Source organism: Bos mutus, chromosome 19 (genome assembly GCF_027580195.1).
Source record: "Bos mutus isolate GX-2022 chromosome 19, NWIPB_WYAK_1.1, whole genome shotgun sequence".
In the NCBI taxonomy this organism is placed as follows: Eukaryota; Metazoa; Chordata; class Mammalia; order Artiodactyla; family Bovidae; genus Bos; species Bos mutus.
The window spans coordinates 25,758,625-25,785,707 of NC_091635.1; the positions used below are offsets into that span (position 1 = coordinate 25,758,625).

Below are 27,083 nucleotides of genomic sequence, written 5' to 3' on the forward strand. Positions count from 1 at the left end.
TTTCAGTAGGATCCACAGCTGGGGGGTGTGTGGAGTAAGGGAGAGGCAGTCCTGGGTGGGACAGGGAGCAGAGAAAGCACACTTAATGACCAAACAGCATTTTGATTTCTATGAAAATATTTAAAGCTTTCAAATAAGCTATTTCACCCCACTCCCCTAGATCTGTCTCAGGGGTCTGTAGATAATCCTAAATAGCAACTAAGCAATAGCTGCCACCAGGGAGCCAGAGGATAAGTGCAGTTTTCATTTCCCTTTGGGGTCAAATCCAGCTGAGCGGATGGCCCAGATGTACAGGATTGGCTCGAAGGGCTGGGCAGAGACCATCTGCAGTGCTAGCCATGTAGCTGAACACTGGCTGAGAATTAACCAGACCGCCCCTTAGTCTCTAAGGCTGCAGTGTGGCTACCAGAGCAGCCACTGTCTTTTCCTTACCTGTCTACTATTAATGTTTAGAAATGTTGAAAAAATAAATTTACCATAACAAATAAGCTAGAAACAACTACAGTGGTCAAGAAAGCATTCTTTATTTTTTCCCCATGGCTTATTTCACAGCCGTGATTACAGGGACGACTTTTCTGTTCCCAGCTAGTCCATTCTCAGTGGGATTGTTTTCAGGTGCAGAATTTCCATTGGTTCAGAAGCTATGAGGGCTTCCCATGTGGCTCAAGGGAAGAGAATTATTGCCAATGCAGGAGACACAAGAGATGTGGGTTTGATCTGTGGCTCCGGAAGATTCTCGAGTAGGAAATGGAAACCCACTCCAGTATTCTTGCCTGGAAAATACTATGGACAGAGGACCTGGTGTTCTACAGTTCACGGGGTCATGAAGAGTCGGATACAACAGTATACACACACACACAAGCTGCGAGGCTGAGAATTCAGCCCAGGGAAAGAATACACTTTAATTACTGCTCTGGAAGCCTGGGGAAGGGCTTCTAGGTAAGAGGGAGAGCTTAGATAGGGAACAAGGATGTCTGGTCTCTGCAAGTGGGTTATTCCATGCTTTCTCCTCCTTTTTGGACATGGAGCACTTTTGCTACTTTCTGCGAAGCCCTGTAGCTGCCCAGAATATTTTATTTACATGCAAACTTTTTTTTCCCATTGGGTATTTGGTTGCCTTTTGTCTTTTTTCCTCCTTGTGAATGGCATCAGTATCTGTCCAGTTAGAAGGTGGGTCCCTGCCCAGCTCTGCCGTGTTTACTCTGCCTATTTCCACCCCCTCACCTCTGCCAGATCTGGGATGTCTGTGACCAGTGTTTTTCTCCTTTCTCATTTCCCTTTGGTAGTATCACCTATTTCCAGCACTCTTGTTATCTAGGACCGCTTAAGTAAGAGTAGCCTGAATTGGCTTGAAAGAATAGAACCAGAAAGAGCTCCCTAAGAAAGGAGGCTTTGTACTTAAGGATGCCCTTTCCCTGGCTGTTGGGCTCTAACCTGCCCCCACCACGAATCTTTCTGAGGGCAAGTACAGTGCTGGCTGTAAACAGGACCTCCTTTCTTGCTCAAGCTTCTTGGGAAAGAGACTGATGTGGGCCTCTTGTTAATGAGCAGGTGAGCTGGAGTGGTTCTTGTCTCAGAACCAGAAATTCCCCAGGCTCCCGTTGCATTTGACAACGGAGAGGAGTCCCTTTGATGACAGTACTGAAAGACTAGGAGAATGAGGCAGAGGGGTGAACTCTGCAGACTGTCAAAAGATGGGGCAGGAAGAAGGGAAGGCCATCTGAGAAGGCTAGCAAGAGGCATGCTTCTTCAACTGTGAGACAGTGTCTGGAAAGGAGAGCTCTCCCTCGGCCTGCGTGGGCAGGACCTGGAGCCGTTGCCTTTCCATTTACACTCTGTGTCTCCTACGTTGCTTTGGACGCCAGATGTTGATATGGACATAAATGTGCTTGATTGACTCTACTTCAGCAGTCAAGCAGGGCAGGTAAGAGGATCAATAAAACAGAAACTGGGGGTCCAAAGTCAAAATGACAAGATCTTTAAGGCATTACAGGGACCTCTTTTGAGCCATTTAAGTTTTCCTCTGATTTGCCTTTGAACTTGAATTAAGTAGCTTCTAAACTCTCTGTGGTGACCTTTTATAATCTTCAGCCTCTATGTTGCCAATGCCTTGAGTGGTTTAGTTTCTTCTCAAAAATTATCCCTGGGAGACTTCAGAGAAGAATGTGTCTACCTTTGTGAAAGTGTGGGCCGGGTACAGCTGACTCCCTTTTGTCATTAACATTAGCTTTACTAGTGATGTCACAGATGGCTTGTGTTGAGTACTCTAGCTGGATGGGAGGATTAATTAGAAGCAGAAGGTCTGGCTCTCGTCCTCTGGAGCAGGAAGGAGAACTGGAAGTAAAGAGAGGCTGGTACTTCCTTTTGGAGTCTGAGTTGCACCTTTCTTGTACAGTTTGCCTTTGGAATGAGTTGACTTCTGGCCTTCTTGGAGAGGGAAAGTGGCCAAGTTTGTGAAAGGGAAAGGAAAGGGAAAGTGGCCAACCAACCTTTAGGTTGTTTCAGTTTTTTGGAAACACCTAGAACTTGGAAAGAACCTTGACTGTTCTGAAAGCTAGCCACCCAGTGTATGACCTCACTGATGCAGTTGTTACTCCCAGTCCCAAGGATAGACAGTTGGAGGGGTGAGTTCTTCAAGTTGAGTTTCAGAAGCTACTTCTTGGTCTTCAGTTAAGGAAGAAGACTTCTGAGTCATAGCTTCTTGGAGGGTTGGCTCTGGGCCCAAGCTGGTCCTCGGCCCAGGTTCTGAAGGGACTTGGAGTTCTCTGACACCCTCCAGAGTAAAGGTGCTGGCTGGCTTGTTCACTTTGGGGCGGGGGCTTTTGCTGTCTGGAAAGAAGCTACCCAAAGGTCTCTGGACTAAAAGGCATGGTGGGTTCTCAGGGGCTGTGGGGCAGAGCATTTGCTTCTGAGTTGCTGTTAAAGCCAGGAGACCAGATTCCTCAGATGGGGCTCCAGTTCCCTCCCAGAGACATGTGTCGATGTCTGCCATGGTGCCTGTTATTTTATTTCCTTCGGGATCTGTGACTTCCCATTGACACAGCTCTGCCACCCGGCTCCCCATACTGCTTACTCCATGGGGACTGTCTTTGGGTTGGTCCGTGGCTGGAGCATCTGGCTGAGGAGAGAGCCCTTCTGACCTTGTACCTTCCCAAGGGCAGATTGCCTCCGTCTCTCCGCTGACTTTTACTTCTTCTGAAGAGTGTTCTTCAGTCCCTCCAGATTCTGCCTTTTGCAGGAACATTTCTCTTTGCCCTTGAGATTCTCTGTCTACCTCTTGTTCACATCCCCCTTTCTCTGCTGTTTCTTGGCTCACCTCCCAAAGGCAGATTTCTGTTTTCTTATCAGGGGGAGCTTCTTGCGCTTCCTGTGGACATACTTCTGCTACGCTGGCCCCCACACTGCCTGCTGCCTTGGGACTTTCTTTGCTACTGTCGGAAGCTTGTGGGGCTGGTTCCTGCTTTCCATCTGCCCTCTCAGGCTTTTCCTGAAGGGCCACAGCTTTGTGCTCTGGTTTTTCTGGGGCTTTCCCCTTCTCCTCTTGAGTTTCCTCATCTCCATCCTGTCTTGACGCCCCTTCCTCAGGGGTTCTTTCAGTCACTTCCCAGGGACAGGTCTCAGCTTTGGCACCGCCGTCAGGTTTGGGAGCGTCTGTGGCGGAAGCGTCCCACAGGCAGACCTCAGCGAGCCTGTCCCCAGTGCTGGGCAGTGTCTGAGAGCAGGCTTTAGGTTGGTCAGGGCACTGACTATGTGGGTGGGAGGAGGAGTCCCTGGGGGCTGTGCTCTCCTGGAGATGGACAGATTGTAGTTCACTGCTCACTTTTTCCCCATCTTTAGCAGTGACTTCTGCTTTTTCTGGGGCTACGTGTTCTGGGGAGGAGTCCATCTTTGGGTCTTGCGTCAGGCCCCCTTTCTCTGCTGCCTCATCACTTATTTCCAGGGAGGGCTCCTCTACCCCTCTGCTGGACACGTCTGAGACCTCAGGGGCCTGAGCAGTGGGTGCCCTCAAGTCCTTCTCCCAGGGACACACAGCTTCCTGCTCTTGACTCAGTTGTGTTTTCCATTTCGATCTGTCTTCTCCCAGGGAGGTGAGTCTCCCCTTTTCTAGCATTTTCTCCCTCTGCCCCACTGAGTCAGTTCTCATCTCTTGTTCTAATTCCTTCCCAGGGGCTCCTTCATCCACCTCCCAGGGACAGACCTTGACTTTTTCACTAGTAGGTGCTCCCTCCGCTTCCCAGGGACATACCTCCACTGGTCTGCACCCCACACGGTCCAGCTCCTGGACCCCAGGTTTTGGCTTGGCAGTGCCCAGAGTGTCTGAATGCCAAGAGGAGCCCCCTGGATCCATGCTCTCCCAGGGGCAAGCCTGTTCCCGCTCCTGGGCCTGCCTCTCTGGAGTACCAACAGCTCTCTCGCTAGGTCCAGAATCTGCAGAAGGCTTCCTCGTTTTGCTTGAAAATTGCCTAATGGCCTCCATTCCCAAAGCCCTTCTCTCCCTAGCTCCAGCACTCACCTCCCAGGGACAGACCTCAGCCTTCTCAGCAGGCAGGGTTTCCTCCGCGTCCCAGGGACAAATCTCAGCAGTTTTGCTTTCCACACTGCCAGACATCTGGAAACTGGCTTTGGGTCCACCTGTGTCTTGAAGACCAGGTTGTGGGGTGAAGCTGACAGGGTCCACACTCTCCCAGGGACAGACTGCTTCCTGCGTTGGCATCTGTTCCTCAGGCTTTGCCCAACTTGGGCTAGCTTTGATGCCTGATATTTCAAGCATCTTCTCCTTGTCCTTTTGAGATTCTCTTCCTTTTGGTACCTGCCCTGATGTCCAGTCCTCTGTCGTTCTCTCATTCACCTCCCAGGGACAGACTTCTGCCTTGGCAGGTGTTGCTCCCTTTCCCTCTGACCTGAGATCTGGTGGGCAGACCTGCGCTGCTCTACTTCCTTTATTGCTGAGGAGTTGGCCATCAGCTTTGGATGAGGAATTGTCTAGATGTGGGCCAGAGTGCCCAGCAGCTGTGCTTTCCCACGGACACACTGACTCCTGCTGTTGGCTAAGTTTCTGCACTGCTTTCCCAGTCCATCCCCTCATCTCTCCAAAGCTCCCTGTTCTGGAGGTGTCCCACTTTTCCTGGGGAGATTCGCCACCTGGCCCCTGACTCAGCATTTCCTTCCCTACTATCTCATCACCCAGCTCCCAGGGACAGATCTCTGCCTTCCCAATGGCAGGAGTGTCTCCTGCCTCCCATGGACAGACTTCAGTGATGCTACTGCCCAAACTCCCTGAGCAACCGGGGGTTCCTGGGGCCTGAGTAGAAACCACTGAGGGGCCCCGGAAATCTGTCCTTTCCCACTGACAAAGAGACTCCAAGCCTTCACCCAGTTTCTGTTCTTTCCAGAAGATTGTTTTCTCGGGGGTTTTCTGCTTTTCCTGGGGGAGTTTCTTTACTCCCTCCTGGGATGGTTTCCCTGTCTCTCCTTCACTTGCCTCCCAGGGACACAGCTCTGCTGTGGTGATGTCAGATGTACAAGCTCCTGGGCCAGGGGCTTCCCACCGATGCGTCTCCATCTCTCTAGGCTCCACACTGCCCACTGCCTCAGACCGGCCCCTGGTTCTGTCCGAGTCCTGAGAGGCTGACCCAGGAGACACACCCCCAGGATCAGCACTTTCCCAAGGACAAACTGCCTCCTGACCCCTGACCAACCTCTCTGGCTTTTTCCGAGCCACAACAACCACATCTTTGGGCTCAGATTTTTCTGAGGCTTTCTCCTTCTCGCCTTGGGAGGCATCTAGATATTGCCGTAGGGCCTCCTCCTCAGGGATTCCACCCACCTCCCAGGGGCAGATTTCAGCTTTGTTGCTACCATCAGGCTGACACAGTTCTGACTCAGTGACTTCCCAGGGGCACACTTCTGTCACCCTGGGGTCAGCACTGCCCAGGGGCTGGAGGCCAGCTTTGGGTAGTTCCTGCCACCCCACAGGAGCTTCTTTTGCTTGCTTAGCATTTTTGTCCCCAGCTGTGCCCTGCCTGAGTTGCTTCAGTGTGGCAGGGCCTGTTTTACCTGCTCTCTCAACCTTCCCCTCCCCTAGACACTGGGAAGTCCTCCTGCCTCTGTCTTCTTGTTCCCTGCTGCTGTCCCGGTGACAGACTTGGAGCATCCTGCTGGTGTGAGCGTTCTGTTGGTTCTGGAGGGACTCTTCATCATCACAGGGGCCAAGTGCCGCCTGCTTACTCACCCCCTTGGGCCGGCCTGGCCTGGGAGATCTGGGGCATGCCCCCACACCCTCTCCAGAAGCTCGGCCCTTCTCCTCCTTCTTAGGACTCCCTTCCCCACTCTCCTTCTCTCTGTGTGTGCTCCGAGAACGGGTCAGAGCTTTGATAGCCAGGCCCAGACTGCGCATGGAACCCTGCTGGACAGGGGTCTTGAGGCTGTGGGATTTAGAGAAGACCTTGGGCCTGTTCTCATCCTCCTCAGTTTCCCCCTGGAGACGCCCATCCTCTGTGTCCATCCCATTCTCCCCAGGCCCCCTCTTCTCTACTGCCACAGAGAGGGCCCTCCAGAGACGGGCCCGAGCTGGGGCATGAGATGGGTTGCCTTGCTCTGGCCCCGAGGGGCCTTCCTGAGCCACATTTTCTTTCTTCACCGGCAGTTCTGCATTCTCCCACGGGCAGATGTAGGTAAGTAGGTTGGGGCTTTGTGGGGGTACTGGGATGGGTGCCAGGGCAGGGGCAGGAGCTGGCATCAGAGCTGGGGCCAAAGTGGAGGTGGGAGACAGCATCCCGGCTCCCCAGGCCCGCCCCGGACGTGGCCATGATGGGTGTGGAGATCTGGTGCCGGATGGGCACGTGCGGCAGCCTTCTGGCTGCCTCCTCGTGCAACTGTCCGGAGACGTGGGAGCTGTCCACGCTGCGGCTCTTGGCCGGGGAAGGTGGGGCCGACACGGGGGCTGCTCGAACTCGCTCCAGCCTCCGGGCCGAGGGCCTCCGCGCCGGGCTGGCCAAGGCGGCCTCTGCCTTCCTTCTCTCCTCCCGCTCCTTTGCCTGCCGGTAGGTCTCCTCCAGGTAGGCCTGGCTGGCCACGAGCAGGGCCTTTTCCCTGGCGCCGGCCACGACGCTCAGCGACTTGTGCAGCGAGGCGGGCCGGGCGCGGGGCAACCGCTCGCACACCGTCAGGTTGTGGGCGCTGGCCGACCTGAAGCCCAGCGCGGGGGGCCCGGCCGCCGACTCGCCGGACTCGCGGCTGTCGGATCGCGGCCCCTTGCGGGCCAGCTTCCTCCGCAGCAGCGAGTCGACCAGAGGCGGGCTGTGGTCCCGGTGGGGGTCACAGTCCTGCTCGCAGGTGCTGCGGCACTTACGCAGGCCGGGCGGCGCGGCGGGCTCCCGGAGGCTGGCGCTGAGCAGCCGGCGGCGGGAGGAGCCGGGCAGGCTGCCGCGGCCCGCGGAGCCCGAGTCCCGGGAGTGCTGGCGGGCCAGCGCCTCGGGGAACTCGGCCAGGTACCTCATGAAGGAGCGGCCCAGGCCCTGGCGCCAGCTGGCCCGCTTCTTGGGCAGGTGGGGGTTGTTCGCAGCCATTTCCTTGGTCTTATGAACCTCGAGCTGGGCGTAGAGCTTTTTCAGCTCGTCCTGGGGGCCGGAGAGCAAAGCCGCGTGAGGACCATCCTCTCCATCCCCTGGCGGGCGCTGCTCTGCCCCTCAGCTGGTGCTGAGACCCTTTTTTCTGGGGGAACGCTTTCCCACCAAGCGTGTCCCTTCCTGGCTTTTAAAACACTTGGAAAAGTCACTTCTCCGTTTCTGCAGGGCCAACACCAACCTAGTTCTGAGCCCGACCCACTCAACCCTGAGGACGCAGGGCCCTGCCTTCTACCAGGCACTGTGGTCTGGTGGGCGGTCCCAGCTTGGCGCACAGGAAACGTGGGTTTGAGGCTGCTGACCTATGGTATGCCTCAAGGCTATTTTCTTGCCCTCTCTGAGCCTCTACTTCAATAAAGGAAGGAAATCTGACTGCCTAGTGTTCACTGCCTTAAAGAAGTGGTGCGATCAGTGGGTGTGAAAACGGCCATTGTTGTTGTTAAGTCGCTTCAGTCGTGTCCGACTCTGTGCGACCCCATAGACGGAAGCCCACCAGGCTCCCCCGTCCCTGGGATTCTCCAGGCAAGAACACTGGAGTGGGTTGCCATTTCCTTCTCCAATGCATGAAAGTGAAAAGTGAAAGTGAAGTCACTCAGTCGTGTCCGACTCTAGCGACCCCATGGACTGCAGCCTACCAGGCTCCTCCGTCCATGGGATTTTCTAGGCAAGAGTACTGGAGTGGGGTGCCATTACCTTTTCAGGTGTAAGTGACAGGATGGGGCTTTGAAAGCTCTTCCTACTTTGGTGCTCTCCCCACAGTGAGCATAGGGAGAGCACACCCACTGCTGATCCCCAAGCTGGAGGGTCAAGGATGGCATGGCAGTGGCCACCTGCCTCCACTTAGGCCTACCTGATAGATTGGGGTCTCAGTTCAACCTATCCCCAGGAGGCAGGAAACGCAGAACTCAGATGGTGAGGAGGACATGGGGGCAGTTGAGACAAGGAAGGAAGGAATTGGGGGATGTAAACAAGTCAGATGTGGAGGGGGCTTCAGGGAAGGTGGAGGGATGGACCCAGTGGCTTCCTGGGACTGTTCCCACTGTAGATTCTATAAAACAATGGGCTTTACTGCCAGTCTCTTTATTTCCTAACTCTCTGAGCCTCTCATCAAGGTTCCTATCACCATTATGATATTCTTAAGCAGAAAAATATGGTAGGGATGCTCTCCTGATGTAAGACTCAGGAAGCACTTCCTTTCTCTAACACTGCTGAGTCCAAGGAAAGAGGATCCTGGTATGGAAATCCTTGGTAGCCAGTGGCTGAATTACCCAACCCTGATGGCCCTAGGAGCACTAACTGCTGGGTGTGCTGGGGGCTGAGGGGCTTTTCAGTCTGCCACTCATGGTGGCCCTGTTGAGTGGAGGACACAGGTGATTTGAGCTCCACTCATGGTTCTGCCTCCCTTGCCAAGTGGGTCAGGAATGTGAGTTTCGGTATTTGGGGGGATCTTTTCACATGTGTGGTCTCCTTTGTGTAGAAGCAGGAGAAGCAGCTTGGGGCAATGGTGGAGAAGAAAGGGATGCAAGGCTAGGGGGAGGACAGGGGACCTTCAGTGGCACACAGCCCGAGTGGCAGGGCATCACTGCTTCATGTCCAGTCCCTAAGTACCATCAAGAGGAGGTCAGGAGGGCAGCACCTACCCGAATGTCTCCAGGGTCCAGGCTGCGCTCGCTCCAGGCTGAAGTGATGCTGCTGTTGAGGTAGGAGCCTGAGCGCTGCAGGTCCAGCTCGTCTTCGTACACCTCATCCAAGATCTCCTCTCGGGGAGGAGCCCCCGGCTTCCGGAACTGGCCAGGGTGGGCATGATCAGGAAAAAGACTCATGTTGGCTCCCTACCCTGTGGCATATGTATTTACTCCATAAATCCTCAACCCCTTCTGATTTGGGATTCTGGAGGTCAAAAGAGTATTTTTCCATCTCATCCTTCCTGATTTTCTCTAACTTAGAGACCAGGGGTCTCTAATGCCCTGTGCCCACAATTCCTAGCCATGTCCTTCAGCCCCCTCACCTATCTTCTGTAACTGCTTCCGAGTTTATTTTCAGAGTCTGCCAACCTTCCAATTGTGTTACAAGGACCCCCTTCAGCTCTAGCTCTTATTACCCTTGCCCAGGGATTGGAGACAGAGCGTCCTTCCCCAACTCCTATATGCGTGCTAAGTCGCTTCAGTCTTGTCCAATTCTTTGCAACCCCAAGGACTGTAGCCTGCTAGGCTCCTCTGTCCATGGGATCCTCCGGGCAAGAATACTGAAGAGGATTGCCATTCCCTTCTCCAGGGGGATCTTCCCCACCCAGAGATCAAATCTGGGTTCCCACATTGCAGGGGGATTCTTTACCATCTGAGCCACCAGGGAAGCCCTTAGCCAACTCCTACTGCTGCTACTGCTGCTGCTGCTAAGTCACTTCTGTCGTGTCCGACTCTGTGCAACCCCATAGACAACAGCCCACCAGGCTCCCCCGTCCCTGGGACTCTCCAGGCAAGAACACTGGAGTGGGTTGCCATTTCCTTTTCCAATACATGAAAATGAAAAGTGAAAGTGAAGTCGCTCAGTTGTATCCAACTCTTTGCGACCCCATGGACTGCAACCTACCAGGCTCCTCCGTCCATAGGATTTTCCAGGCAAGAGTGCTGGAGTGGGGTGCCATTGCCTTCTCCGAGCCAACTCCTAAGTGGGCTCCAAATCCCTCTGGGCCCAGGTGTCATTCTCGCCCTGACCTGGACAGGGCACTGTGGACACAGCAGGTCCACAGTGCCCCTGGCCAAGGGGCCGGGGTCACCTCACTTCGAGGCCAGAGAAGACCTCACCTTAGGGATGAAGATCAGAGCCAGCGTGGCGGTGACTGTGCTGTGAGTGTGAAAGAAGAAGAGGAGGAGCGTCCAGTCCGGGTGCAAGGAGGGAACCAGCACAAACCTGGGGGTGAGGTGGTGGTGGTAGGGTGATGGTTAGCTGCGGGTGGGAGCGGCCTCTTCCCTCTCACCTGTCCCAGTGGCTCTCCCCCCAACCCCAGCCCTGACCTCCTGCAGGTGCTCAGTGGAGTGAGGAAGGCACTCTTCCTTCTTCCTGCCCTCCCACCTCAGGGCTCATGTTAATCCCCACTTCCAAGAAGCCTTCCCAGACTCCTCCAGCTTGCCTTCTCTGGCTGCTTATAGCACTGTTATGAACCGCCCCGTGGATTGGTTCTACCTTCACCACAGGGCCAGATCCTTGTGGACACGCACAGCAGGTCTGCTGCTGGGACGGCTGAGGTATGAGGGGAAGGAGGCAGGGAGAATGGAGCCCGTGTAGGGAGGAGAGCGGTAGGGGATGGAATGGGAGAGCACTTAGGGTGTTGGGCGAGACATAGGGTACAGGAAGGATGTCTGTAGGGTAGGGAGAGAACTCTAGGTGAGGGACTTTCCTCACCTTGCTGCGGTGTAGCGGGTGTTGCCAGCAGGATTTTGGGATGGGGGTACCCTCCCCTGGGAGAGGTGAGGAATGGTGTTAGGGTGGAAGGCGTGGTGGGTAGGAGGGCTTGTCCTCACCTGGCTGCGTGGAAGGCGGCAGAAAGCAGCAGCTCGTTGTGCAGGGCGATGCCCATGTATCGTGGCTCGTGGAAGGCTGAGGGGACAGCCCGGGTGGCGTAGCAGAGGAAGCTGCCCCAGCACAGGAGCAGCATCTCAGCTGTAGGGAAGGGAGGGAGGGACAGAGCCAGGTACCACCTCAGCAGCCATGCCACCCCTTTCTCTGTAGGGGGTTCTGCGGGGAGCCTGGTCCAGGTACAGGAGGAAGAACCCTTGGAGGTACAGGGCGGGGGACCAGAGTGAGGCTGGACTCTGTGGGAGTAACTCACCCACCACCATGATGTAGTCCCAGCGGTCGTGGTGGCAGAGGTAGAAGTGGCGTCCCGTGTGTGTGTGGCCCCGTGTTACCAGTGGCGTGTGCTGAATGCCTGGCTCCAGGACCCCTGCCGTCCACACAGCCAGGAAGCCCAGCACCAGCAGCAGGAGCAGCCCCAGACGCCGCAGCAGCCGCCCGCTGCTCAGGTGGGGGCCCCGCTGGGCCGTTCGAGACAGAAAGAGCTGGAGCACTCTACAAGGGTCAGGGTGTGGCTGGTAGACGCAGGGAGAGGGGACGCCTCTGGCCATTGCTTCCCTCCCCTCCACACATCCCTGTTCTCCCATCCCTTCCATGGGTCACTGCCTCCTCTTACCGCCCCCCCAAAAAAGTTACATGGTGGGGAGGGCTACAGTGACGGGAGCAGGCCTTGGGGGCCCAGAGGAGCAGATTGGGTAGGGGGTCTGGCGGTGAAGAACTCCATCCCATAAATGAGTTGGGGTGGCCTGGAGGGAGCCGCATGAGAACAAGGCCCTACCCAGACCCTACCTATAAAGCTTGAGTATAATGGTGCCGTAGACAATGGCAAAGCCCAGCAGCCGGACCCAGCGGAGGGCGATGCAGCGAAAGACACTGGGCTTGAAGTACAGGATGAAGACCTGGTGGGGAGGGGGTAAAAACAATTGCTGTCCATTGCACTTGCACTGGGTGCCAGGCCTACGCTAAGCACCTTGCTGATCCTTCTAACAGCCTCCCCACAGAGACATCATCACCTCCATTCTGCAGAGGAGCAGCTTTCTTATCAGAGAGGTTAGATAACTTGTCCTAAGTTACACAACAGGTCATAGAGCTCTTTTAAGCCTCACTAGGCCAGCCTGTCACCTGTAGGTACGAGCAGGGAGATTTTGAGGTCTCTGAATCCCCCCACAGGATACAGAGGACAGATTCTGGGGTGTGGAGGGTGCCAGGTTGGGACTGGGGGGATCCCAGGAGGTGGGGTCAGGCTCTAGCCACAAACTCACAGGGAAGTAGAGCAGCAGGGATCCGAAAAGGATGGCTTCCAGCAGTACCACTCCAGATGCTCGGATCCTCTGTGAACCCAGGAAAGAAAGATGCACATAAGCAGGATAGCGAGAGGATAGAGCCTGGAGGATGGTGCAGGAGGGTCTCAGGTCTGTTTGAGGGGTCACTCTGTGGCCCTGAGCTAAAGCTACCCCCTATAACTTCAGCTGTGCCTTCTTCATCCACAGGCTCTTAGCTCCACTGGCACTAAGCCTAGCTGAGGCCAAGGTTTCACATAGCCCCTGCAGCCCCATGCCCCTCCCAATCTCACCCTGGGCCTTGCTGCAGACCTGGGCTGGAATTGGAGGCTGCTGGAGCTAGAAGGGATCTCAGGCTTTCCCCCAAGCTTTGGGTCAGACAGCTCCCTTGCCTAGAAACTCCCTTCTCTGTCAATTGACCAAACTTGGCTCAAGTGTCATGTTCTCCAGAAAGACATCCCACACCATCTCAGGCGGGATGACTGGGTCCCTTTTCTGACCTGCCACAGCAACTGGCACCTCCATCCTGGCCCCTGTCTTACTGTGCTGTCATTGCTTCTTCCACTCAACTGGGAGCTCCATAAGGGACCAGATCACTTCCCCTAGTGCCTACACAGTGCTTTGAATCAAGTCCAGTGACTTCATTGCACAGGTGAGGAAACAGGTCTATGGTGGTGAGGTCACTTGCTTAATGTCAGAGAGTGAGTTAGATTAAGGCTCAAACTTGCATTTTTCAAGTTCTAGCCTTAGGTAGTCTTTGGTCTCCCCCTGATGCTAGAGATTCACGATGGGTAGGACATGTGCAGAGAAGAGAGCTGTGGGGCCTTGCTTGCCTTGCTCTGGCGGCAGCGATAGGAGACCAGCATGCTCAGGAAGACAACCAGCATGCAGCACGTCTGACAGGCCAGCACCGCTGCCCTCAGCCTGGGGGCTTCCTCCACCAGGCACGGCGTGGCATCCAGGCAGCTGGCACAGCCCTCGGCACATGGTTGGCAGCGCAGCAGCCTCCCGGGGCTGCCTTGAGGGGACCCAAATTGCCCAGGAGGCTGGGCAGCACCCTCCTCTGAGCCTATAATGAACAAGATGGGTACAGGGAGAAGGGCGTGGCTGGGGCATCCTGAGACCCCAGCCTTCTCTCCTCATGGTTGGCACAGTTCTTATCCTGCCCTCTTAGGGTCTGTGGCCCCTGGGGGAAGGAATGAGGAAGTGAGTACTTGCAGGGAAAGGCAGAAGAAGAGGTGATACCAGGCTAGGACTCACCATGAGGTCAGCTTGCATCAAATTGCCATGTTTTAGGCTCATTCTCAGAAGGCATAGACACCCCCAAATTGGACCCTGCCTGTGTCTCCTGCTTCTCTCGACATTCTGCCCTGGCCCCACAAGTTTTTCTCCCAGTATCTCACCCCAACCTGCCTTTCTTCCGCAGATACCCACCTCCAATCAGCCCAGCCTGTAAAACACCTGCCTGTCCCTCACCACTGTTACATACCCAAGGAGTTGCTTGCCCCGTAGAAGCCAGGTCGGCAGCGGCACAGGTAGTGGCCAAGGACAAAGCCCCGACTCTCCCGGGGGACGCACTGTGGGGCCAACAAACACCATAGGTATTTATATGGGGCTTTCCCGCCGGGGAAGAGTAGGAGGGTCATCTACCCTCCTATCCACAGCCCCTGGGTCTACACTGGGGAGCCCCAGTCCTGGGGAAGCCATCCCTCCCTGCAGACCCTACCCTGACCCCACCATTGTCTCTCTTATCAAAGAGACCTCCAAACACAGAGTTTGGAGATGGATCAGCCTTTTATCCAGACTAGCTGTGACAGGAGCCTCATAGGTCCCATTTCCCAATCCCCAGCTGTTGCTAGAGCAAGGTGCTGGGGCGGTGGAAGCAGAGAGAACTCTGAGATCAACCACACCTGTGTGCCTACATCCTGCTTCAAAGGGTCAACATCAGCCTCCCTCTTTGGCACACAGGTGAGTTGAAAAGGCACCCACGGGGGAGCAGCTTCCTCTATTAGGGCCATCTGCCTTTGGTGTAGGACTGCTCTCCCCAGCCCTAATGCCAGGCTAATGCCAGGCTGGTGGGGTGCCAAGGCCAGCTCTTTATTCCAACTCCACCCACTGATGTTTGCCCAGCAGGAGACAGAGCAGACCTCAGAGCCAGGCAGCGAAGATAAGCACATGGATGAGGTCAGATCTACTGTAGGGAGTGGCCAGGAACAGATAGCAATGGGGCAAAGGAAGGAAGATTCCATATCCAGCCCTGATTTCACCTAAAGGGTGCTTATGAAATCGTGGCCCAACTTTCCCCTCTGCTCAGATTGCTAGAAAATGCTCTGTTTCTGCCACAGTCTGCACCATCAGACAAATGCATACCCAGAGACATGAATGTGGCTGGGTTTAAAAGTGCATTGGACAATGGGAGCCTTTATGCATCCCTGGATGTATAGCTTCAGACACATGTCCCCTGAAGAGCAGCAGATGCCCAGACCCGCTCCACTTCCCAGCAGGCTGCGGGGCTCGCCTTGGCTTTGGTTCAGCTCAGGAACAAGCACGCAGTCAGTGTTACTGTGGAGCGGATTAGTTCACTGGCCTCCCAGTTTCCCAGTAGTGGGTTTGCAGGATTACCAACCATTGCTTTCCATTATCCAGATTCTCCTGCATCCACGGCTTTGATTTTGCCAGCACCTGGTCCAGGTTCCATCACCTTTACCAGTTCCCGAGCTCTTCAAGCTCCTTCTCTGGTTAGTCTCCTCCTACATCTCAACTTTTTCCTACATTCCTCCTACATCCCAATTCCACTTATTTCAACAAACACCCAATAAAGCATCCTTTGTGGGTTAGAAGGAGCCCAGAGCTCTGTTGACATGGAGAATGTGGTTCAGGAGAAGGAAAGGGGTTGATTAATAGAGGCTCAGGAAGTGGTCCTGGGAAGGGATCCTGAAGCACCCAGTACCAGAAGGGAGAGCAGACAGGGAGGCACATTGAGATTGCAAAGGAATGAAGGTGGCTGTCTCAGATTGGGGATGGGGCTAGGCTGTAAGTGTCCTCACTTTTAAATAGCCTGGTATCTCATTTCTATCTGTCTCACCAATAGGGACTTCCCTGAAGCCCTGAGAGGCTGATGTGCCTTCGTCAGCTGCTCCTGATGGCATGATGGGAAAGGGGAAGGGAGGTAGGAAACCCGTACCCCACTCTCCGTATCCTTACCTGGGTGCTGTTGAGATCACACAGGTGTGTGTTAGAGTACCAGCCTGGGCCACTGGCACACTGATTGATGTCCACGCTCTGAAGGTCTACGTCCATCTGCACCTGCCCCCTAGGGCAGTGAATTGGCAGTTAGGGGTATAGTGAAGGGTGCCAAGGTGGACATGTATCCTTGGGTCTCAGATCATGGTGCAATGCAAGCTTTACGCACTTTAGCACAGTGGCTGTAGTGTGCCAGGAGAGAGGGCACACAAGCATGCCACTTCTCCAATGCTATTAACCCTCACTGTCTCTGCAGCAACAATCCTCCTCCCCCTAGATTTTTCCCTTGCCCCACCCCCCATCCCTCAGCTTTTCAACATCCTAGCATTTCCTGATTTCTATCAATGGGTAAAGGGAGTGGGCAAGACATATGGGAGCTGCAGTTCTGATGATCTGTCTGAAAGGGATTTTCATACTTCCCCACTGCGTGTATACACACTTATACTCAAACAGGCACACAAAGCACAGATATTAACAATGCCCCACTCTGCCCAAACCAGGTCTGAATTGATCTTAATGAAGGAGATATGGAATAGAGGGGCCCAGATTCAAGAGCTGCCTGGCCTGAGGGCTCTCAACCCTGGCTCTGAGCCCATTGGGGAGAGAGCTGGCAAAAAGCCAGGCTGCCTGTGGCCAGGAGAGGAACTCTGCTGGGGACAATGAATGGGGACACAGAGCTGGGAAAACAACGTTGATTGTTGAATGCCTAGCGGTATAGTATCCACCTGCTCCCTCCTTCCCATCATGGCTCCCACTCAGCTCTTTACTCCGGTTGAGGGAGGAGGTCAATTATTTGAGGAGCATCACAGGCTCCTGGGTCAGGACTTGATGTAAGAATACAGCCATGGGAGTGATACTGGGACCTGGACAACTTCTGGGCAGAAAGGGCCATGGTTCCAAGCCTCCCCCCAGGTGTTTTCCTTCACTTGCAGAAGCCTCCTTTTCCAGTTCTAGATTGCTAGAGAGTAGCGGATTTCACTCCTGGGACACCTGACTCCTCCGAGAAGCCGGTACACAGATTGTAACGGCTATCCCTGCCAAACCCTCTCCTGCATTGTACCCATTACTCAGATCTGGGAACCAGGACCTATGCCCAGCTGTGCCCCCCATCAGTACATACACACACGTGTGTATACCTATATGTAAATGGATCGATCATACACACACCTGTATATGTTAACACATAGAGTCCTAGAGTCAACTGCAAATATACACAGCTGAATGCAAATACACACATCTGTGTCCTCCAGACGCACATGTGCATACCAAATAGCCTATGCACAGCTAGGACCCCCCCCCTCCCCCGCCACCTCCACAGATCCACAATAGCATCAAATCCTGCACAAACCCACTTACCTGACCTCCGGACTGAGGTCTGGCTTGAGTCCATAGAAGGTGGCTGAGAGTGTGATAAGCCAGCCAGGACGCAGTCGACCCTCCTGGCATTCCAGGAAGGGAGGAGACAGTCTCACGTGCTGCACGTCCCCGACATATCCATCCCCCTGTGGCCACTTGGGGCTGCCAAGGCTCCCTAGGTCATTGGTCAGCACCCGCTTTTGCAGGTCAGTGGGGTGCAGGGCTCCAGTTGAGCTCTCCTCCTGCACCCTGTTCCCGGACAAGTCCTGAAGGATGGTCTCCTCCCCAACCCGGGTGGCCTGCAGGGCCAGCTGCAGGTGGCTGGCCCCCGGTGGAGGGTTAAAAGTCAGCAAAGCCCGGTATGCCCTTGGGTCCCCCTCGGCCACACTGCGGACTAGTGCCTGGTACCATTCCACGTCCTCCTCCACACTGGACTCCCGGATGTCGTTGGCTTGCAGCAGCATGTTGAGGAAATTGGCGGCCTGGGTCACAGCACCTGCTGCTCTCCACAGGACTGGGGGGAGCCCTGGTCTGGCTCCTGCCCCGGGGGCTTCATAGCGCTCACTGCAGTTAGCCCCAGACAGGTGTTGAGCATCTCCGGAGTAGAGAAAAGCCAGGGCTGCCTCAGCCCCCTCTGGGGGCACCCAAATGGGTACAGACCCTGGCTTGACTTTGGAGGACAGTGCGGGCAGAGAGCGGAGGGTCCTTGGAACCCCCAGAGCCCAGCCAAAGAGGAAACAGCAGCCTAGCAGCCCTGCCGCCGGAGAAGGCATGGCCACTGCCCTGGTGTCCATCCTCAGGGCAGCCTGCAGGGCCCTGGGGTCCAGGCTGCCTGTGGGATTTGGTGGCTGCAGTGCTTCCACACCTCGAATCCTCGAATCCTCCTCGTTTCCTCTCTTCCTCTCTCTCATGCTTACGCTGTCTTGCTCCGGGGTTTTTTTTTTTTTTTTCTTCCAACATCATCATCTGGCTTCTGGACGTCAGCATGAGGGCTCTGCTCCCTCCCCTCTCAGTGTGGCCCCTCGCTGCAAACCCTCTTAATCCTGGCACACCACTCTTCCCTCCCACTCTTATACAATATCCAGGCTCCCTCCCCCTACTCCCCACCGTACATCTGCTCCAGAGAGACACAGAAGGGAGGGGAGACAAGGGACCAGCAGTTCTGTCTCCCTCCCTCCCTCCCTCTGCCCTTTGCTCCATTAGGAGAGATGGGCAAATCCAGGATGGGGCGCCATAGCAACCGCAGATGAGCCGGTGCCCCTCTCTCCACTCCTCTGCTCCACTTAGCCTCCTGGCAGCAATTTCGACGGCCATGATAAAGGGCCAAGCTGCAGCTCCCCGCAATCTGCTCTAGCTGCCTGTGCCCCCCCTCACCCTGACACCGTGCTGCTAAACTGGAATTTGAGACTAGGGATGGCGAGGGGTGGGCCAGAGAGCTCAATAGAACCGTAATTGGTGTGTGTACAGATTGTGGGAGTGTACAAAGTCTTTTTCATGTGTGTTATCTCAATGAATCTTCCTCATACCCACCTGTGCTGAATGTTCTTATCCCAATTTCACAAACAGTAAGGCTCAGAGACTCACTTAGCTGCTCCATTTAAGTTGAGACTCAAACCCAGAGCTCTGACTCCCCTACAATGTCCCAGCTGAGACATTGGTTTTTCCCTTGTCTTCAGACCTGCAGTCAACTTTTCCTGAGTACTGAGCCTGCTGCTCTTCAGACGAGAACTATACCCCTGGCTTTCATGGTTCTCAGGCGCTCAGACTCAGCCTTGAATTACACCATCAGTGTATTAGTCAGCTTGGGCTGCCACAGTGAAATACCATAGACTGGGTGGCTTAAACAATAAGAGTATATTTCTCACAGTTCTGGTGGCTACTGAATCCAAGATCAAGGTGCTGACCAATTTGACTCCCTCCTGAGAGCTTTCTTCCTGGTTTGCAGATGTTGCTGTTTGTAGAGACCATGTGTAAAGCAAGGGAAGGGTTTAGCAACCACCACCCAACCCTTCCTACCTATACTCGGGGATCTGGGGCATCAAAGGCTTAAGAAGTGGGGTGGGACAGAGTGAGAAGGAAAGAAACTACCAGAAAACACAAGCACAGGAGCCAAATCACTGGGTGACAGATCAGCAATGGGAAGGTGGTGGAAGAGGGGCAGAGAGGAAGGCTGAGGCTCTGTTTTGTGGCTGACTTCAAGAATCCGCACTCTTTTGGATCCAAAAACATCAACCCCCTACCATCACCCTGTTATTCATCCTTAGAGACCTCAAGAAAGCCTCACTATAGAGGAGGAAAGCAAGGACCAGAGCTGAAGCACCTTCCCTAGGATCACGCTGTTGCTTGTGATGAAGCAGGTGTCCACTACCCTACCCAGGGGAGCCTTCCTTTTCCTGTATGACAATGGTTAAGATTCTGTACTTCCACTTCAGGGAAACAGGTTTGATCCCTGCTCGGGGAACCTCTAAGAACCTCTAAGATCCTGCATGCCAAGCAGTGTGGTCAAAATGAAACAAAACAACAGACAACACACGCCTGGGGGTGGGGGAGTCCTGCTGGGGGTGGAGTGGGCTAAGAGAGTAAACAGTTTTCCCTCTGCTTCTTTCACCTTCATTTTCTCCTCCTCAGCCCTGTCTTCTTTCTTTTTCATAAAGGCAGTGGCTAACCTCTCCTGCTTTTCCCAGTCTTCTTACCCACCACATCCTTCTCCGTGTTGGACACAGTAACTGGAAAGCCCAGAGTTAGCACTGTCTGAGGCAGCCTCCTTGAATCCAGAAGGGTGTGGATTCTTGAAGTCAGCCACCAAACAAAGCTTCAGCCTTCCTCTCGTCCCTCTTCCACCACCTTCCCGTTGCTGATCCGTCACCCAGTGATTTGGCTCCTATGCATGTGCTGGTAGTTTCTTTCCTTCCCACTCTGCCCCATCCTCCTCAAGTCTTTGATGCCCCAGATCCCCGCGTATAGGTAGGAAGGGTTGGGTGGTGGTTGCTAAAAATTTCCCTTGTTTTACATGTGGCCTCTACAAACATCAATTCTGCTTTGGAACCTTCATTAGGAATGTAAAGGGTGGAGGAAGAGATGGAAGCTAGAGGACAACCCCTCACAAAATCCCTATAATGTTAGAACTGAACGTGCCTATAGCAAGTGGTCACTGCGGTCAGACCGTATCACACATCTATAGTTCCCTCCTTTGCCTCTCTGATTCCATGTGCTAACAGAGAGAAGGATGGCAGGGGGCAGGCATGGTGAGCAAGTGCCCCATCCCATGTTCTTGGTATTACCGGTTACTGTTAGCCAAGAGCCAACAGAACACTTTTGGTGAAGACATAATAGTTGTTTTTTCCTCCAAGAAGTTATGGCATTGAAACATGTATAATATCATATATGAAACGAATTGCCAGTCCAGGTTCGATGCATGATACAGGATGCTTGGGGCTGGTGCACTGGGATGCCCCAGAGGGATGGTACGGGGAGGGAGGTGGGAGTGGGGTTCAGGATAGGGAACACGTGGACACCCATGGCGGATTCATGTTGATGTATGGCAAAAACCAATACAATATTGTAAAGTAATTAGCCTCCAATTAAAATAAATAGATCTTTAAAAAAAAGGGGGAAACAAAAAAGAACTAATGTCTGTATAGCACTGTAGCATTTGTTTCCCAGGTGGCACTAGTGGTAAAGAACCGACCTGCCTGGTGGGCTCTAGTCCACAGGGTTGCAAAGAGTCTGACACAACTGAGGTGACTTAGCACACACGCACGTGGCATTTGCAAGTTTTCATTTAATCCCTACGATAGCCCCATCAAGAGGAGATTGACCTATTTTTACAAATGAAACACAAGTTCAAAGGTGTTTAATTATTTGCTCTTGGTAATACGTTCAGGAAGTGGCAGGACTAGGACTCAAACTAGATGGCAAACTCCAGAGGGGCAGAGACCATGCCTGTTTCACTCATCACTGCACTCCTGAAGCTGTTGCTGAATGACTGCGTGAACTCAAGACTGGTTTAGATTCTCTGTGTTGTTCTTTGCAAACCTTTAAAACTAGGGTTCTACCACTGTAGAGACAACTTATATAGCCCTCAAGAAAAAGGTATCTGTGGACACAAAATCCACCCAACACATACTCACACAAATCCAACTCACACAAAAATACACTTCCTTTGCTGCTGCTAAGTCGCTTCAGTCGTGTCCGACTCTGTGCAACCCCATAGACGGCAGCCCACCAGGCTCCACCATCCCTGGGATTCTCCAGGCAAGAACACTGGAGTGGGTTGCCATTTCCTTCTCCACTTCCTTTACTTGGAACTTAATTTTTGATATTTTTTCCAGGAACTGGGCTACAGGCCTGGATATTAAGGGAAAGGGAGAAAGGCAGCATTCCTTGCCCTGGCCTCTGTGTGCTCTGGGCTGGTGGAGATAACCCAGGGAGCAGACATGGCCGGCTTCCCTCTGGGGCCAAGAAATTAGCTGGACAGCAGAGGGTGCTGCAGAGCTTCAAGACCTTGCATTGATGGGGTAATCTGTTCCCCAGCCAGAATTTTCTAGAAATAACCAGGGTCTTGTTTGGATGGTCTTCTTAGGCCTCTGGTGTTCTATGATCCTATAACAATTTCTCTTCTTTTCTCCAGAAATTTAAGTGACACCTAAGAGGGAGCTGAGGGAGAGAGGGTAGAAAATATACTCTTTGGGATCAGAACTGGTTTTGAATTCCATTGCACCTTTATGGACTCTGTGACCTTAGGTAAGTAACTTCAGTTTTTTTCATGGGCAAGGGAGGTTATTAATTCTGTTGTGCAGAATCAGAGATCAATTTGTTATCAGGAGTCTCTTACAAGCATGGAACAATCATTCCATGTATCAAGGGCCTACTCTGTGCCAGGCAGTCCTTGGCATTGGAAAGTCCATGATGGACAAAAAGCAAACTAGACCCCTGCTCTCACGGAGCTGATGGTTTAGTAGGGAAGACAGACTTTAATCAAATAACTCCACAGACAGGTGACAAATCACACTTGTGCAATTAAGTGCAACAAAAGAGTAGTCTTAGAACTCAGTGAGGAGGAATTACCCAGGCAAGGAGATTTCCCTGAGGTAGAAAGGAGTAAGTTTAACTTGAAGGATGAGTAGGAAGCAAAAAATGGAGGGAAAAGGCCTTTCAAGAAAAGGGAATCACTTATGCAATGGCCATAACGTGTGAGCCTGACCCAGGGAGCTCCTGGAACTGCAGGGCAGAGAGAACAAGGTGGAGCTTGGTGGAAGATGAGGCCAGAGAAGCAGGGGTCGGATCACACAGGACTCCATAGGCCTCCTTAAGGAGTTCTATCTTTAGCCTAAGAACGATGGGAAACCACAGAGGGTTATAATCACAGGTTACTGGCGAATACAGTTTTAAAAGGTCTCTCTGGCTGTAAAACTCAGAGCGGATGGCTAGACTATCGACCCCTCAATGCACCTTCAGGTACTAAAGTTGCTCAGTACTGCTAGATGATCCTTCCTCCTTATCCTTTGCATCCCTCAACATCTCTTCATGGGATGATTGCAGAAACTGGTCTCCCTGCCTCCAGTCACTCCTCCTCTACACAGGCTTGATTTTGTTTGATCTTCACAGCATGCTTGCAGGTAAGCAAAGGAGCAATCCTTATCCTGAGTTTGCAGATGAGAAAACTGAAGTGTAGTGGTGATGTGGGACTGGGTTGTGAAAGACAATTGTTAAAATTTCAGAAATTTTGTAAGCCAGTTGTTAAACACAGCCAATTATTGAAAATCAAATCATACAAACTTATAATTAAATGTATTAAAAACAAAGGTAATAAATTCCCCAAACTCATCACTTCTTAATAATCTTACTATTACTATTTACCTATGCTCTTGAGGCTATTTGTATTACTGTTTCTACTACATAATATGAAACTACCACATAATAGTATTCTCTATATTCAATAAAGTCAGGATGGTAGACTGAAACCAGCCTTGGTGGGAATCTTTGCACCATAGAATTGGCAAACACTACAGAAAGGGACTTGATTTATTGTTTCTTTCTTTATCTAGATTTAAGAAACTGATGAAGAATAATAATTCAGATTTTAAATGAATGTATTATGTCTGTAGCCATTATGTTCTGGATAGACAAAGCTTGAGGAAACATCCTTTCAGTTATTTAAAAACTGTTTTCTGATCAGCAAGGAAGCTGCTCCCATATTTGACAGTTAAGACGTCTTTGTTTATTCATTTTTTTCTTACACTGACAGAGGACATCAACCAATAACCATGTCGCAATTACATTCCCCGCCTCAATAGAAACCAGTTTGGCTACCCATATAGGAGTTTGGCAAAAGCCAATGAAAGTATTCTGTGAGAATAAATTGGTTATAAAGAATTTGCAAGTGTGCATTATTATTTGTAAATTCTGTGTTACATATCCTTTACATCAGTACAATTTATGATAAATTTATGTACATATATATGCATACATTCCCCTTTTCTCCCAACAGTCGGCTGTTCAACATTTATCAGCACAGCCCTGGCTCTAGAACATATTCCTCACGTGTCATTCTATAAATATTCATTGGATGCCAAGGCGGGGATACAGTCAATGAACAAATGACTCGGCCACGGTCACACGTCGCAAGCTGCATAGGTAGGACCAGAGCCAGAGGTATTGTCCTCCCAAGGCCAGCGGCTCTCTCCCAGGACGATACCAGGCTTTCCAGGGCCATCCCACCTTACCCTCACCCGAAGGGGTGGTTTCGCCCAGAGCGCCCGGGAAGTGAAAAACTAGGGTCGGGTTGAGGACTAAAGGCCAGGCGAGAAGCAGCTCACGACCAATAGCGGCCCAGGCTTCGCGCAACGTCACTCTCTGAAGAGGCCAGGGCGAGCAAGCCCTGGGGGAGGGGGCGTGACCACCATCTCCCGGAAGTGACGCCATCTGGGGGTGGTGCTCGGTGGCGGCGACGCGCGGCCTGGGCTCGCGCTGGGCTCCGCGCGCCCCCCGCCCCCTCTATGAGGCAGAGGCCGCGGCGGCCGTTAGCGCTGTCGCTCCGGGGGCCGCGGCGGGCGGGGCTCCGGCGGGGCCCGGCCTAGTCCCCACCCCAGCCCGGCTCCCAGCCGCCCGCCCTCCCTCTCCCCGATGCAGGGGGCCGAGCTCCGGGATGGCGAGGCGGCGGCGGCGGCCGCTTCGTACCGCGTCCTGAGCCGCCTGCTCGGCTATGGAGAGGCGGCCCCCGAGCCAGGCCCGCCGCCGCCGCCCCCGGGCCATGGCCCCGCGCCGCCACCCTTCCTCGCGCGGCCCGGCCCGCGGGGCTCCAGGCCGCCTCAGCTGATGGTGTTCCGCAACGTGGGTCGGCCGCCGGAGGAGGAGGACGCGGAGGCGGCCCAGGAGCCGGGACCCTCGGAACTGCTCTGTCCCCGGCACCGCTGTGCCCTGGACCCCAAGGCCCTGCCGCCGGGGTTGGCGCTCGAGCGGACCTGGGGCCCGGCGGCTGGACTAGAGGCGCAGTTGGCCGCTCTGGGGCTCGGGCAGCCGGCTGGGCCGGGGGTCAAGACGGTCGGCGGGGGTTGCTGCCCGTGCCCGTGTCCCCCGCAGCCGCCCCCTCCGCAGCCCCAGCCGCCTGCTGCCGCCCCGCAGGCCGGGGAGGACCCCACGGAAACGAGCGACGCGCTGCTGGTCCTGGAGGGCTTGGAGTCGGAGGCAGAGAGCCTGGAGACTAACAGCTGCTCGGAAGAGGAGCTCAGCAGCCCGGGCCGCGGAGGAGGAGGGGGCGGCCGGCTTCTACTGCAGACCCCCGGCCCTGAATTACCCCCGGTGCCCTTCCCGATGCAGGACTTGGTCCCTCCCGGGCGCTTGAGTCGAGGGGAGCAGCCGCAGCAGCCTCCCCCGCCGCCGCCGCCTCCTGGGCCCCTCCGGCCACTCGCCGGCCTTTCTCGGAAGGGCTCCCTCAAAATCCGCCTCAGTCGCCTCTTCCGCACGAAGAGCTGCAACGGTGGCTCTGGCGGTGGGGATGGGGCCGGCAAGAGGCCTTCTGGAGAGCTGGCTGCTTCAGCTGCGAGCCTGACAGACATGGGCGGCTCTGCGGGCCGGGAGCTGGACGCGGGGAGGTGAGACCGGCTCGGGGGCATTAGGGTTGGCTGACAAACTTCCTTTTCTCTTTTCATTTCCCTTTTATTCTACTGCTAAAAAAAGATCCTGACGGTTCTTAACGTGTGGCCTTCATCAGGAGGCAGAGACTTGGGGCTAAAGGTGGTAATATCTTCCAAAAGTCAGAGTTGTTTGTGGGAGCAGCCTTCACTACCCCCCCACCCCCACCCCCACTTCTCAGCTGGTTAGCATCTCTCTGGGCGATGATTTGAAACCACCCCACCCCGGCCCAGCTTTTAAAGTTTTTTCAAGGTTTGTGTCTACCATTACCCCTGGCAGGAAGCTTGCTGGAAAGGTGTGGCCTTTGGGGCAGAAAGTTTGAGTTTGACCACCTTGCTTATTCTTTCTGTGTACCAGCACCCCCTTCACACTCATGCATGCAAATGATGTGACAAACTTGTGTAGTTGTAGGCCAGCAGTCATCTGGGCATCTCTAGTCAAAATTTTAATGTTTTCTTGATTGGTTACTTAGACATACTTGATATCTCAAGCCTGTGTGCTAACCACTGTGAGAATAGAAAATAGCCTTGTTCTCAAACCTGTATGAGAATTCTAAGTATGATGTGCATGCATACTCAGTCCTGTCTGACTCTGCGACCCACAAGGCTCCTCTGTTCATGGAATTCTCCAGGCAAGAATACTGGCATGGGTTGCCATTTCCTGCTCCAGGGGATCTTCCCCACCCAGGGGTTGAAACTGCATCTCTTGCATGTCCTGCATTGGCAGGCAGATTCTATACCACTGGGCCACCTGTACATGAATTCTACCCCAGTTGATGAAAATTCCAAACTTAGACATAGATTTTTTTCTGCATTTCTGAAGTGCAGACAGCTCTCTGACATCCAGTGTTAGATTTTCTCTTGTGGTAACTGCCATTGTGGTTTGCACTGCTGAATGGGTTCTTAGAACGTTTGGAATTGGTTTTGGTGCAGCTCATAAGATGCACCAGTAGCCACAACCCAAGGCTAAAAAACAGGTAGACAAATTGAGAATTTTACTGTGCACCAGAATCACATGGGGAGCTTTGGGAAAAGATCAGACGGCCCCAAGATTTGAATTAAAAAAAAACTCCCTCATATGATCTGGACTGAAAATCACTCATCCATGGACTTCTCCTTTCAAAGGAACTTTTACTCCAAGAGGAAAGTATGGGATCACTTTTTTGTTATTCTTGTTGGCCGCATGGCCTGGGGGGATGGAACTTGTGTTCCCTGCAGTGGAAGTGTGGAGTCCTAATCACTGGACCTCCAGGAAATTCCTGGTCAGTTTGATTTTGTTGCCTTTTCTGAACAGCTTGCCAGGGTCTCATCTTGGGATCAGACAAAACCTAAACTCCCTGAAGAAACCAGTAAGTTGAGGCGTGTTGTCCTTTCAGGTAAATGTATGTTTCACCATTTGCCTCCCAATAAACTCACGCTGGGAGCTCAGGTCTGAAAAAGCATGTGGCTGCTGAAGCAGCTTTTTTCTGGTAGGCTCTTCATTCGATGCTCCACTTAGCGGTGTAGATGAAATTTTCATTTGCTGGGGGCAGGGCAGGATTGAAGCTGTGGGTAATGACCTAGGATAGATTGCTAATTTTCTTGTGGTTTGTCCTGCCTTTGTTCCATATTGACCAGGACTTGGTCTAAGATTCCAGAGACACCAAATATGAGGTGTGGCGTGAAATTAGCTGCAACATCTAATAGATTAGGAACAGGAAAAGGTATATAACATTATACGGTTTTTTGCCTTTGGAAGCAGAATTTAATGGTCATTGGCTGCTCTGTCACCAACCCTCACGCTAAGCACAATACCGATTTCTCCTGCAGAGCAAATTGGTCTGTAGCTCTGCAAAGAAGCTTAGTTCAGGGCACTGGAGAATTACATTTCTTGG

General features: G+C 53.4%; 2 protein-coding genes across 4 annotated transcripts in view; one reads left to right on the forward strand and one right to left on the reverse strand.

The window, feature by feature from the left end:
- Positions 1 to 2,590: 2,590 nt before the first annotated feature.
- On the reverse strand, positions 2,591 to 17,871 carry GPR179 (G protein-coupled receptor 179). Its single transcript, XM_070389756.1, is given in 12 exon segments — positions 2,591 to 6,779; positions 6,781 to 7,619; positions 9,266 to 9,412; positions 10,430 to 10,535; positions 11,147 to 11,285; positions 11,455 to 11,693; positions 11,988 to 12,097; positions 12,461 to 12,529; positions 13,312 to 13,547; positions 13,968 to 14,055; positions 15,683 to 15,791; positions 17,078 to 17,871. Coding segments are annotated over 12 exon segments (7,065 nt in total).
- A 6,148-nt stretch (positions 17,872 to 24,019) lies between these two features.
- Positions 24,020 to 27,083, forward strand: part of SOCS7 (suppressor of cytokine signaling 7) — a 34,148-nt gene continuing 31,084 nt past the window's right edge. For all 3 annotated transcript variants that reach the window (XM_005911841.3, XM_070389759.1, XM_070389760.1), the window contains exon 1: positions 24,020 to 25,170. In XM_005911841.3, the coding sequence (XP_005911903.3) occupies positions 24,203 to 25,170 (968 nt within the window). In that variant the 5' untranslated portion in view covers positions 24,020 to 24,202. The remainder of the gene's footprint in view (positions 25,171 to 27,083) is intronic.